Source organism: Phaenicophaeus curvirostris, chromosome 26 (genome assembly GCF_032191515.1).
Source record: "Phaenicophaeus curvirostris isolate KB17595 chromosome 26, BPBGC_Pcur_1.0, whole genome shotgun sequence".
Taxonomy (NCBI): Eukaryota; Metazoa; Chordata; class Aves; order Cuculiformes; family Cuculidae; genus Phaenicophaeus; species Phaenicophaeus curvirostris.
This window is the reverse complement of record NC_091417.1, coordinates 5702009-5714828: the sequence shown is the minus strand read 5'-3', so window position 1 is coordinate 5714828 and position 12820 is coordinate 5702009. Positions and strand designations below refer to the sequence as shown.

The following is a 12820-nucleotide window of genomic DNA, read 5'->3' as shown; positions in this document are numbered from 1 at the left end:
AACATCCACTGGCCACTCTCCAGTTTCTCCACATCCCTCTTGAGCTGTGGGGAGAGGGTGTCAATTCTCCACACAGTACTACAAGTCTTCCAGATGCCAAGCAGAGGATGATGGTTCCCCCCAACCTGCTGCCCACACTCCTCCTCCCAGTGCAGCTCAGCATGCTGATCATTTTGTTTGAGGTGAGCACAGCCCATTCCCTCTGGCAGCCACCATCACTGTTTCCCACCTGCATACACGCAACGATGTCAACAGGGTGAAGTGTCTACCTGCCCATCTCAAGGTGAGTGTTGACATGGACCAAGTCAGCACATAGAACAACTGGCAGATGAATCCACAAGCTGGTGGCCTTCAGCATCCCCAGTGCCTCCCAGTCAGCCTGAGCTGAATACTGGGTGGCCAGAAGTCATCCCCTGAACTTCCAGTGCTGTTGTGTGGAGTCCCTTAGGCAGGAGTTTCAGTTTGTCAAATGGTTTTAATAAAGGATTCAAATGAAAAGCAATCGGTTTGCAGTTCAACTGCCTCTTAAAAGCTCTTTGTGACCACTTTAATGTACTTTAAATTCAGTTACAGGAATGGTAATAGAGATTTCTGGCTTGAGGGCAGAAACACTTTCAAGCCTTTATGTGAGTCAGAGCCCTTCTCCCTGTGTTTGTCTGGCTCCAGGCCTGTGTTGTCCCTGCAAGACAGGGTGGAACACTGGGCTGGGACACTCCAGGAGACATGCGTGGTGAGCTTTCAAGAGAACGAGGCTTCCTGATACATAGGTAAATGTGTACAGTTCTTATTGCTCTTTGTTGTGTTCCAGCAGCATTTGGAAGCTGCTACTGAACTCAGGACTCCACTGCACTGCCCTTGGCCATGTAGAGGAGGGAGCAAACCAAGGAGATGCTACCTTGTCCATGCTACTCCTCTGCCAAGACCTGGAGCTTGTTGAGGCTCACAAGGCTGTGCATCCTCAGAAGTTCTCCCTTAGCAGTGATTAGAGATGCCCATGTGCTTGCTGTACAGGACAGACAGTGAATCTGAATCTGAATTTCAGCTTCATTGTGAACCAACCATCCCATTTGGCAAGGCGGTGATATGTATTCTTACGGGCCATGCCTAGCTGTGAAAAATGCTGAAGACGACCTTTAAAACCACAAGATCATAGAATCATGTAATCATTAAGGTTGGAAAAAGACCTCTAAGCTCATTCAGCCCAACTGCCAGCCAAACCCCACTGTGCCTACTAAACCATGTCCCATCTACACCCTTTTTGACCCTCTCCAGGGATGGAGATTCCACCACTGCCCTGGGCAGCCTCTGCCAGGGCTTCACCACTCTTTCAGCAGAGGAATGCTTGTGGCCATTTAGTTATTGATGGCTGTTTACATGACACCTTAACATCTCTCCTCATCACCTCTGGGGTTGCAGGATAAGTGCCGTCAGCTCTGTCACTGACAAACTCCATCATTTCCATAGAAGTGGTTGCAATTTAAGCTGTCGGAAAATCACATGTGGGGTCTTTCTCTTCCTTTGTGGTGCTGCAACAGCTGGGTTTGCATCAGGAAATCCACTCTCATAGTCTGAAGCTGCACTGTAATTTTATTCCTATAACAAAACACAGACTACAGGATAGAAATGTTTTGAACCTTTAGAGAATGAAAAAGCCAAGACTGCCAAGTTTCCCATTTGTTCCAGCAAGGTGAGACACTGAAAGCTAAAGATGACAAGTTATGTCACCTCAGACTGCATCTACATGAAAAAATTGTTCTGACCTACAGTTTTTTCCTCATGAAAAAGCTACTATGGGAGTGGGGAGAGCATGTTTTGAAGTTTCTATCTGCTTCTTCCTAGGGTCCAAGGCCATGGGGTTCTTCAGCTGTCAGCCGAAGCCTCCAGCTTCCCCTGAAAACATTTCTGAGAGATAGAAATATATTCTAATAACGTGATGGACAAAGCCTTTCTTCTGGTTGTGAAGTCACACATCAGATGCTGGACAGGAAGATGCACTTGGAGAGAGTCACAGTTGTGGGCAGTGACCTATTAATATGATGTCTTGAGGAACGATAAGAGAAATGGGGCTGAATTTCTTACTCCCTGTTTACACCAATGACTCCAAATCAGGCTCTGTTCTCCAGGCTAGTGACACACCAGATGTTTTCGAGTCCTCTTGGTGAATGATGCTCATGGAAGAGGAGAGTATTTTATGTTTCTTCTCAGTTCATTGGTGGAGTTGTTTCCCTGACTGTCTTCTTCATCCCCTGCACATGTATTAGCATCTTGGAAGCAGTTTGTAGTTAATTCCTGGGCTGCAATATCTCTGTTGACCTGCACTGACACGGCTATGGCCATGGGCTGGATTTTGATCTAAATTCTCTCAGGACATTAGAATCACAGAATGGTTTGGGTTGGAAGGGACCTCAAAGCCCACACAGTTCCACCCCCTGTCATGGGCAGGGACACCTCCCACTGGATTCAGTTTCTCCAAGCCCCATCCAACCTGGCCTTGAACCCCTCCAGGGATGGGGCAGCCACATCAACCTGGACAACCTGGGCCAGGGCCTCCCCACCCTCACAGCAAAACATTTCTCCCTAAGATCTCATCTCAATCTCCCCTCTTTCAGCTCAAAACTGTTCCCCCATATCCTGACCCTGCCCTCCCTGATCAAGAACCCCTCCCCAGCTTTCCTGGAGCCCCTTTCAGTGCTGGAAGCTGCTCTAAGGCTGCAACATCACACGGGGCCATCCATCAGTCTGTCTATGCACTGCCTTGACCAGTCTGTCGTGCCTTGACCCCCCCTGACCCCAAAGACTCAGACATGAGCTGTTACCCATGCTGCCATTAGGGTATTCAGAATTAAAAAATGACTGCAGTGTGATTGTTGTCATCACCAGTCCTCCTGCTGGCCCCTAAAAAGGCTGTTGGCATGACCCATGCCTGCTGGCTGTGGGGCTGGGTGCCAACCATAGCCTTGCTGCCCACTTTGCTTCCAATCATGCCCTCCCTGAAGGGTAAGGAAGAGCAGCAGTCCTGCTCTCTGTGGCCTCACCACACCTCTCCCCTTTCTCTGCCTCTCAGCATCAGTAACCCAGAGAGCACGTGTGTTGGCCACATATCTGAGGAAGCCTTTGTTGGCCTCAGCTCTTCTTGTCAGCACTCTTGCAGGCAGCATTTAGATGACCTTTCCCCATCTGTGCCCTATTTGTTCCTTTTCACTGTTGTAATAGGATGGAAGAACACTGTGAAGGGTTGTATCTATAGCAAAATACCAGCCCTGCTCACTGAAGGTTACATCTATGGTCTGTGCTACCCCTGGACCTTGCTTAGGCATTGACTGGGTAGATGCTGGCCAGTTGGGCACAGGACGATGCCAGGAAGCTGCCAGCAATCACACAGTCTGGACTGCAAACCTGCTCTTGGTTTTGCAGCCCAGCGGATCCACCTTCCCTCTGCTACCACCTAGTTTGGACACTGCAGATCTATATTTGCACCACAAAGTCCTTCCCTTTGTGTGCTGCCTGTCCAGACAGCTCCCTGTGCCAAGAGCTGATGGCTTGAGCCTCAGTACCTTGTGTATAACATCTCCCCACTGAGGGGAGGATCACCTAGGGGTTATTCACCACCTTAGGCCAGGATCCACCCTCCACCAGGATGGCATGGAGCTGGGGGGTTGCTGTTGAGTGATGCTCTCTCTAGATAATATTACCAGATGCCAGCATCCTTCCCTGGCCCCTCAATACAAAACCCACTCGGTGCAAACTCTCAGCATCTTCATCTTTCTGCTTTTATCCCTTCCACCGCCCTGTCACCGATGTCATGCTTGCCGGCATTGTCTGACTGCACTGGGGAGCAGCCGGATTATTCCAGCCCATTACAAGGTGCCGAGACCCTGTTCTCACTGCACTTCTTTTCCTTGTGCACACTCAGACACTTCTTCTGACCACAGGAATAAACATTTTCTCCATTTATACCCCAAAGCAGAAATGATCTGTTCTGATTTTGCTGCCAAACTGTTCCCTGGAAAGTAGAAAAATACCCAGTGAGGTGGCACCGGCAGGACTGGGCTCTGTCTGCCAGCAGTCTTGGGGTCCTGCAAGATGAACAGTCTTCCCAAAGGTCTCCTATTTAGCAGAGATGGGTTTAGTTGAGGGTAAGAGACCAATGATGTCCCATCCAGCCTGGCCTGTGAGGGTGTAGAGCCCAGTGCAGGGGACTGAGCTGCCGCTGTGCCCCATCCTCGTGTCCCTCCCCTTGTCTCGGGGTGCGTCGAACGCTGCCAGTGAGACTCATCCCCCAAAATCTGCTCTGTGCCTGCCTAAAGATGAGGGGATCAGGCAGATGACAGGAAAATCATGCTTTTTTTTCAGAGTGTATATCACAACATGATAGAGCACACAGGGCACGGGAACTCAGCTCCACAGGGCAGATACTCCAAGCCCTTGGTGGGACATTCAAAGCCTTCAGAAGGAGACATTTCATTTTAGGAAGTGTGGGAAGCTTTGTCTGTGCCTGAGCAGCTGGAGAGCCCTGACCCCAGGTATTTCTGCCCTTCCGCTCCCTCAACCCCTACAACCCACCCAGGTTTGGTAGCCCCTCAGCTCTATGTGGGGCACTCATGACCCTTTCAGTGCAGCGGAGACTCTGGGGCAGCTTGGCATTGCCAGAATCTCCAAAACATATTCAAGATGTGGATATATAGAATGAAATTCTGCAGATAGCTTGTTCGACTCCCTCCTTTCCCATGGATGCTGCTTGCCATGCCTCTGGTGTTTGTGTCTTACATGTTCTCGGTGTCATTGTTCATTTTGGGTGAACTTAGAGGGATTTTGGAGAAGGCAAGGAGATGGGGCAGACACCCGTCTGCATCTCCTTCTCCTGAAAACAGGGAAAGACATTTTGCTCATGGGAACATTTTTGCTTCGAGGGGAGAAAACAGACCTTTTTGTGAAGATTTTTTTTTGCTGCTCTGTAAGTCAGAACCTTCCTTGATTTGGGCGTTACATCCCGATTTATATCAAAGCCTGGGGCAGGTCAGGAGCTGCTGAGACCCTGGGAGAGCTGATGGCTCGGCAGGGCACCGCTGCCCCGTGCTGATTCTTGCCTTTAGATCCAGCCACGCAATGTTGACCTCTTTCCACAACCCACCGCGCTCCCCGGTTCAGACCTGCTGGTCTGCAGATGAGGAAGAAAAGGGCCGTAAGGAATCAAAGTGATGCTGTCTGTATTTCCATCGGCTCCACTGCCCCGGGCACAGGTCCTGAAGTTGGGCAGCCACGCTCAGGGTGAGGAAATCATTTAATTCCTCAGCAAAACATGCTGTGATTTAGCCATTTCATGAACCTGTGCAGCTTTAAAACGCTTCCTGAACGTGGACTTACTGTATTCTCAGTCTTTCTCTACTGGAACTGCACATTTTCATTCTCAAATTCACAATAATAATTGAATTATTAAAAAAAAGCGGGCTTTTTCCTTCTGATTTCTAAATATTCCTGGACATGGCAGTCCATTTCCAAGTTCACTCCCACCTACTCCTTCCCATCTCCATGTTGGCACTGAAAGGATCAAGTTCGGTTATTAAAAAAAATAGGATTTTTCTGGAATGGTGAAAATAACCCAGGAATCTCAGCAGCACCAAATCCCAACATCTCCCTGCTCGCCCCATGGACCCTCAGCCTCCCAGCCCCTACCTGGCACACACAGAAACTTAACATCGTATATTCTGATGAGAAATGCTATGCCAGAAAGAGAGGAATTAACCAAAATATTCTGTTATGCAACTCACTATCTGCTCTGTTTAAGTGCCCTGAAATGTTATATTCCGTATTTTTTGTTCTAAAGTGCTTCCAGTCACATTTTGGTAAGGTATTTGTTTCTATGCTGTTACATTTATTTTTAAAAAAAGTACCGCAGATTTCTCATCGGCCACATTATAAGATATAAGTGATTAAAAATTATTCTTATTGTTGGTGCAAGGAAATAAATGATATTTCCATAATTAGAATGAACAAAACCCATCGTGGAGGAATTTTCCTAGGAAATATTTTCTCAGGTGCCATTTGTGGTCTCAGCTTATTTGCCCGACTAAATTCACATGACAGAATGCAACAAAAGAAGAGAAAGAAGTCCAAAACCAGCAGCAGCCAAAAAGAAAATAGAATTATTTTTCTTATTTTTAAAGGCTCAATCACAATTTAATGGAAAGCGAGAAAATACCTGCTACCCAGCCATGTGACAGACAAAATTCCTATTGCACACGAAAATAAACCCGCATCCTTTTCCAACTCAAACAGACGCCTTATCGCTACAGGGACGAAAATGGAGAAATTAAGAGTGGTGGGGAAGGCTCCATTTGTGCAAAGGGAAGGCGAGATGTTGCCTTTTCAAGCCAATCCCTAAACTTTTCATTATTTACCAGTCAAACCCGAAGAAATTAGGCTTAGGATCACACATGCAGTTGCAGGGTGAAGGGTGGAAAGGGAGGAAGACGCATCCACACTAATCCCATGGCTAATAATTAATGCATTCATTAATCAATCATAGAAAGAGGGCAGGGGGGGAGAAATCTTACCACCAAATTGGGTAACCGGCTAAGACCTTTGTGCCATTGAAGAGAAAAGACAGAATTAGTCCAAGCAGGTGGTAATCCATCAGTCCAGGCTGGTGCGAGGGGGAATCGCCGCGAAGTTTTCAGCAAAACATGAAGTGCGAAAAATGAAAAATCCCCTCCTGCCCAGGAAAAAAAAACCAAAACAACCAAAACCCCAAGAGTTCCACAAAGTCCCTCGTAGTGCGGATGACTTTCTGGCTTGTCAGGAACACACCTCTCCCAGGCTTTTCCCTGTAGATCATCCCAAAGCGTCTATTAAAAAGTGCAGGGCTCGGGGATGTCAGCCGGCAGCCAATCAGAGCCCAGGGCCCAAGGTGAGGGATGAGTCTCGCTCAGCGCTGTCAATCAGCCTCGCCTCCCCCTCCACCCTACAACTTTGTTCCTCGCTTCCACTGACAAACCCTCCTGTGCCAGAGACTTTCCCGGGGCAGGGAGATATGTGGTGGGTTTTTTTCCAATTTCTCACATTTTGGTTTTTCGTTTCGCTGAGAAATCCAGGAGGCTCAGACCCCGCATGCCAAGACTTTGCAAGGTAAGGAGGAAGGGTGACCGTGATTGCGCTTAATTGCATGGTAGGGGTGAGATAGACAACTTATTCTATAGAATATGATGGAGAGGGAGGGGAACGTTAACCCTTGCAGGAGGCAGAGCTGATGGGAGAACCAAAGAGGCAGCACAACCCTCAGAAAATGCTGGTGTGAGCCACGTGGGCAAAACCGGTTCTAAACTTTCACTGAAAGCTGCACTGGACAGGTTTTTCCCAAGCGTGTGGGTGGGATGGATGGATGGAGGGGGGGGAAGAAGTGGCAGCCAGGTTTCCTGTTCAGAAAAAATGGCATGGCATGGTGAAAGCCAAGCAAGCAGCTGGGAAGGTGTCCCGTGAATGAATTTCTTTTGGGGTGAATCTCTGGATGCAGAAAGATGGAAATATAATCAAAAAAATTCACACATATAATGAGAAAAAATAAAACTTCTCTGAAGATGCTCCCATGTTGTAAGTAGAGCCAAATCTCCCATTTGAGGACAGGCTGAGAGAGCTGGGATTGTGCAGCCTGGAGAAGAAAAGGCTCCAGGGAGACCTTAGAGCAGCTTCCAGCATGGAAAGGGGCTCCAGGAAAGCTGGGGAGGGGCTCTTGATCAGGGACTGCAGGGACATGATGAGGAGAATGGTTTTGAGACAAAAGAGGGGAGATTGAGATGAGATCCTAGGGAGAAATGTTTTGCTGTGAGGGTGGGGAGGCCCTGGTCCTGGTTACCCAGAGCAGTGGTGGCTGCCCCATCCCTGCAGGGGTTCAAGGCCAGGTTGGATGGGGCTTGGAGCAACCGGATCTAGTGGGACGTGTCCCTGCCCATGGCAGGGGGTGGAACTGGATGGGCTTAAGGTTCTTTCCAATACAAACCACACTGTGATTCTATGAAAGGTTTTTGCTGGAAACCCTTGTTGCATGGAGGCGCTGTTTTTACAGAAGCTGTTGTGTCAGAGTAGCAGATTCAGGGGATGACTCAACAGAATGGGACAAAGAAATGGGAGAAGTCAAAAGAGATGCTTTTCCTCCTAAAGCATCCTCAGCAACCACAGCTCTGTTGCCTGCAGTGGAGCTGCCCAGTTTTTAACACCTGGAGACTGGGTACTTTAGGAGTAGCCAGCAAATCAATTTGTTGCAGATCAATGGCTATAACAGAGATCCAAGGTCTTGGGCAGCTCCGTACTTCCCATGGTTTTGAAAGATACAGACCTTCTCCTGGCACTGAGGCTAAAGGTGCAAATGCATTTCTTGTTGCTATTTAATCACTGGGCTGCATGTGCTGCATGCCTCTGTCTTTCTTGGTTCCCATTTCTTCTAGATTTCAGTGTATTTAGACACGGAGTCATATAAAGCTGTTCTTATAAGTGATGATTGGTTTCTGGGCCAACAGGCATCCAAAAGAGCTCATCCACTACAGTTTGCTCTGCCCTTTATCTCTTCATCAGTCCCTACATCTTCTGCAAGGATCATGTGGCTAAGCTTCTAGAGGCTTAGCTCAATGGGTTTTCCAGCTGTCTAAGACATTAGAGATGTTAAACGTGGCTTGGTTCCTTTTGCGGGATCTCAGATCCAAAAGGGTTTATTGGGTGTAGTCCATCCTGGTGAATCTCTTACCTGCACCCAGCTATACTCTATTGAATGAAATCACTTGGGTTTAAGAAAGCAATGATTTTCAAAGAGCATCTGGAGACACGTGGATTTCATCTGTCCCACTGAATTAAACACTACCTGGGAATCTTCCCTAGATCTTGAACTCCATTGTCCATGTTTTTAGCTGCGATGCATGGACCCTGGCATGGGCCTGACATGGTCACCTTGCACAGCCTTGAAGAAATTTTAGTCACAATTTGGGGTTAGTGTGGAACAGGAACAATTCCAAAGGGACTTTGAAGATGTGACTTATCTTTCCTGGAGGTTAAGTCTAGAGGGGTGGATGAAGGTGTCACTGTCTCTCCGGCCCCAGTCCCAGGGAATGATCACAGGAGGTTTTTAACTTGTTCAAGCAAGCTGTAGAATATGGAAATTGCCCCTAAAGAGCCTACAAGCATATGTATCAAAGGCAGACCTTAAATTGCTACACAGGTTTGTACCTCGACCAGTGGAGGTTTTGGAGATCTACAGAGAGAAGGATTAAACAGAGAATTTGTGTCATTCTATATCAACCTGTTAAAGTGGCAGCAAAAGGAGAGACTGAAGTGAGGTGTCTTAGGCGATAAAATAGACATCCCATAGAAAAGGATGGAAAAGCTCCAACACTGCAGAAATCCAGACAGGGGAAAGCTTTTAGAATCTGAAAGGAATGATTGGTTGGAGAATATCATCAAGGTCTTGGTGGCTGGGAAGTTCCCATCCATTAGACATTGGGGAACAATAATCAGCTACGAGGTGCTTCTTCTGGGGGCAAGTGACTTAAGATCCAAACTGAGACTTCATTTGCTTTGTGCATTGGGCAGAGATCATGATGTCACCTCAGGGGGTAGAGCAGTAGAAAAGCAGCAGAGATTCTAAAGCAGCCAGCCCCATCCCAGTATCTGCTCGGCTTCACATGGAGATGGCCACAGACAGGTTTTAAAAGATGAATCATAGAACTATGGAATCATAGAATTATAGAATCATAGAGTGCTGTGGGTTGGAAGCGACCTTTACAGGTCAACTAGTCCATGACCCCTGCAGGAGCAGCGACAGCTTTACCTAGATCAGCCTATCAGAGTTGTTGGTAAAGATTTGATCCCAAGTAGAATGTTTGTCCCGCTATCTTGAAGAATTCATGTTGTCCTACCTTTTGAGATGAGACCGTGACTGAAGAGTGTCTGCAGTTGCTCTGTCTTGGAGATCCTGTGAGATCCTGGGAGCAGAAAGTCCTTGTTGTCTGCAACCCTGTTCACATGTGACTCATGGTGACTCTTGGTTCCAAGCTTTTCCTATTGAAATCAGTAGAAAAATGAGGAAAAGAACACTGGCAGGTATCACTTGTGTCTCTGCTTGATACAGCCCAGATCCCCCAAGCTCTGTAGTGGCAAGGATGTCTCACCAAGGAGTATCATCTGTCTCACAGGGATGAAGACCACGTTGTCTGTGAAATGAACAGACTTATTCTCAGTCTTCACTGCTGTGAAATGTAAACCTGATGCGTCCATACTAAAATTATCCCGGGGATATTTCATGCCTGAACAAATATTTATAAGTTCTTCAGCAAATATTAATTTTAAATGTAATTTCTTAGAGCAAATGACAGTATACCCAAAAGAGTGCAATGTCAAAATTTCACTCATAGACACCTCCTTGTGCTGCTGACCGACAGTTTTATTTATTGAGGGTCTGTTCAATCACATCAGTCTGACCAGTTTGGCAATATTGATTCTTACTGACCAGTTTCAATATCCCCAGAAATGGAAAAAATGGAGGAAGTGAGAGGTTTGGCTGCCCAAGAAAAGTTCTGTTGTCTTTATAATGTTAGTATAAAGGTCCTGGGTCATGCTAACATTGTAGTGCTGCAAACTCAACCACTGAAGTGATTCTTCGGTTTATTCTAACAACGCTCCAGTAAAAGAGCACTTTAATCACGTTGAAAACACACCTCTCCTTCCTCTTGCTGCTCTAACTTTTATCACTTTTTCTTCTTCTAGCTTCTCTTCCTTTCTCCATCAGCACCTACCAGCAGGGAGAAACCAAGTGCCTGGGGAAGGTGACGGAACCATGGAGTCTCCTGGATTTGTTCTCAGCATGTGTTAGAACACACCGAGATACAGATGAGTGTGGGACAGCAGAAACCCAAATCTTTTCTGGTTCGGTTCAGCTGCCCTTGGTGGAATTACCCCACGGTCAGTGTTATGTGAAGAGGATGACTCAAACTGCACAGTGAAGGGAAAGAGATAGAGATCTGGGATGATGTGGGTGGTAGACACCCTTTTTGGTGTGCTGGGGAAGGCAGGGAACATACAAGACCTGTGGTCCACAGAGCAATGAAGTGATGGTATCAGAGTCCTTGGTTCACAGGTCAACTGCTTCAGTGGGGGAGGCTGGCTTACCTGGGTTCTAGACACCGGATAACGCATTTTGGCACTTCTGGGAATGGTCAGAAACAGAAATGGAGAAGCTGGGTCCCTTGGGACCATGGTCTTTTAGGGTGTTTCAAGTCCTAGAAGCTGCTGAATTGTTTTGAAGACCTAAATTTTGGTCTTAGTATCTAAAGTGGAGGTAAAAGAGCAAATTAGTTCTTGGATGGCTTTAGCCCTAAAGTAGATTGTTGTTGAAATGTAAGGAGCTGAAGAAATCTTCCCTTAAAATGCAAAGGAGCTGTCTGAGTCCCTTCCATCTTAAACTGCTCAAATCCTGTGTTTCTGAGGGTTGTCTTTGCTGCTAATTTATGATGGGTAGCATTAATACTTCTCTCTCGGCTTACCTGTTCCTCAGTCTTCTTGGCCAAATCTCCTCTCTCCGTGATCCTTATGTTCCCTCCAGCTGTGACAGATTTATCTTCTCTTCTCCTTCTGATTCTTCTTATCTCAGTCATGTTAGCTGGACATCCCAAGGCAGTCATTACCTGGAAACAGCACTCTCGTGTTAGCAGGATATAAGTGGAGTGATTTAAAGAAGGGCTTCAATGGACATTGTTTCTCTTCTGATCTTCTTTGGACACGAACATCTCTGTGTCTTTCCCTCTGTTTTCTCAATATGCTTCACCATCGATGATCTGGGCTGTGCTCCAGCACATTGACATTGCACGGACCAACCCAGCACACCTCTCCATTCTGTTAGGCTCCATGCAAAACTGAGATACTATCTCCAAGTAGGCTCATGGCTTACGCGGGGCTGTGGGAAGGCTGCTTTCCATGTTTGCTTAGGATCATAGAACCATGGAACCACTGAGGTTGGAAAAGACCTCTAAGATCATGCAGTCCAATCACCAGCCCTACACGCCTGTGCCTACTGAACCATGTCCTGAAGTGTCTACACATGTTTTGAACCCCTCCAGGGATGGAGACTCTTCCCCTGACCTGGGCAGCCTCTGCCAGGGCGTCATCACTCTATCAGTGAAGAAATGTTTCCTGATAGCCAGTCTACACCTCCCCAGTGCAACCTGAGGCCATTTCCTCTCATCCCATCACTTGTTACTAGGGAGAAGAGACCAGCACCCACCTCACCACAACCTCCTTTCAGAGAGCTGAAGAGAGTGATGAGGTCTCCCCTCAGGCTTCACTTTTTCAGGCTAAACAGCCCCAGGTCCCTCAGCCGCTCCCAGAACCCCTGGGCTCTGGACCCCTCACTGTCTGGTATGTCTGGTAGAGCACTGCCTCCAGTTCATGGGTGAAGCTACTAGGTACCTACAGAAAAGGCAGGATATTCTCTTGTTCTGGTAAGCACCAGGATGTTGTTTCCACTTGATACTTTTTGGAGGAGTTCCACTTTGCTGAAGATACAGGGATAAGCTGAAGAAAGTCCAGCTTAGGCTGAAAGCCTGGGGGTTGTTGAGGTGATGGTAACCTAAAGCTCTGAGTTTAGCGAACCCCTTTTCCATTGTTTTTAGTACTTTAGGTAGAACTTTATGGTTTATATTTTCTGCAGATAACCTTACTTCACTGTTTCTTTCTTGGAATCACAGAATCATAGACTGGTATGTGTTAGAAGGGACCTCAAAGCCCATCCAGTTCCAATCCCCTGCCATGGGCAGGGACACCTCCCACTGCATCAGGATTCACA

At 47.2% G+C, this 12820-nt stretch overlaps 1 protein-coding gene across 1 annotated transcript in view; it reads right to left on the bottom strand.

The window, feature by feature from the left end:
* Positions 1 to 6661, bottom strand: part of WNT3 (Wnt family member 3) — a 43938-nt gene extending 37277 nt beyond the window's left edge. Inside the window, exon 1 of the mRNA XM_069877148.1 lies at positions 6555 to 6661. Coding sequence (XP_069733249.1) covers positions 6555 to 6634 — 80 coding nt within the window. The 5' untranslated portion in view covers positions 6635 to 6661. The remainder of the gene's footprint in view (positions 1 to 6554) is intronic.
* Positions 6662 to 12820: the final 6159 nt, after the last annotated feature.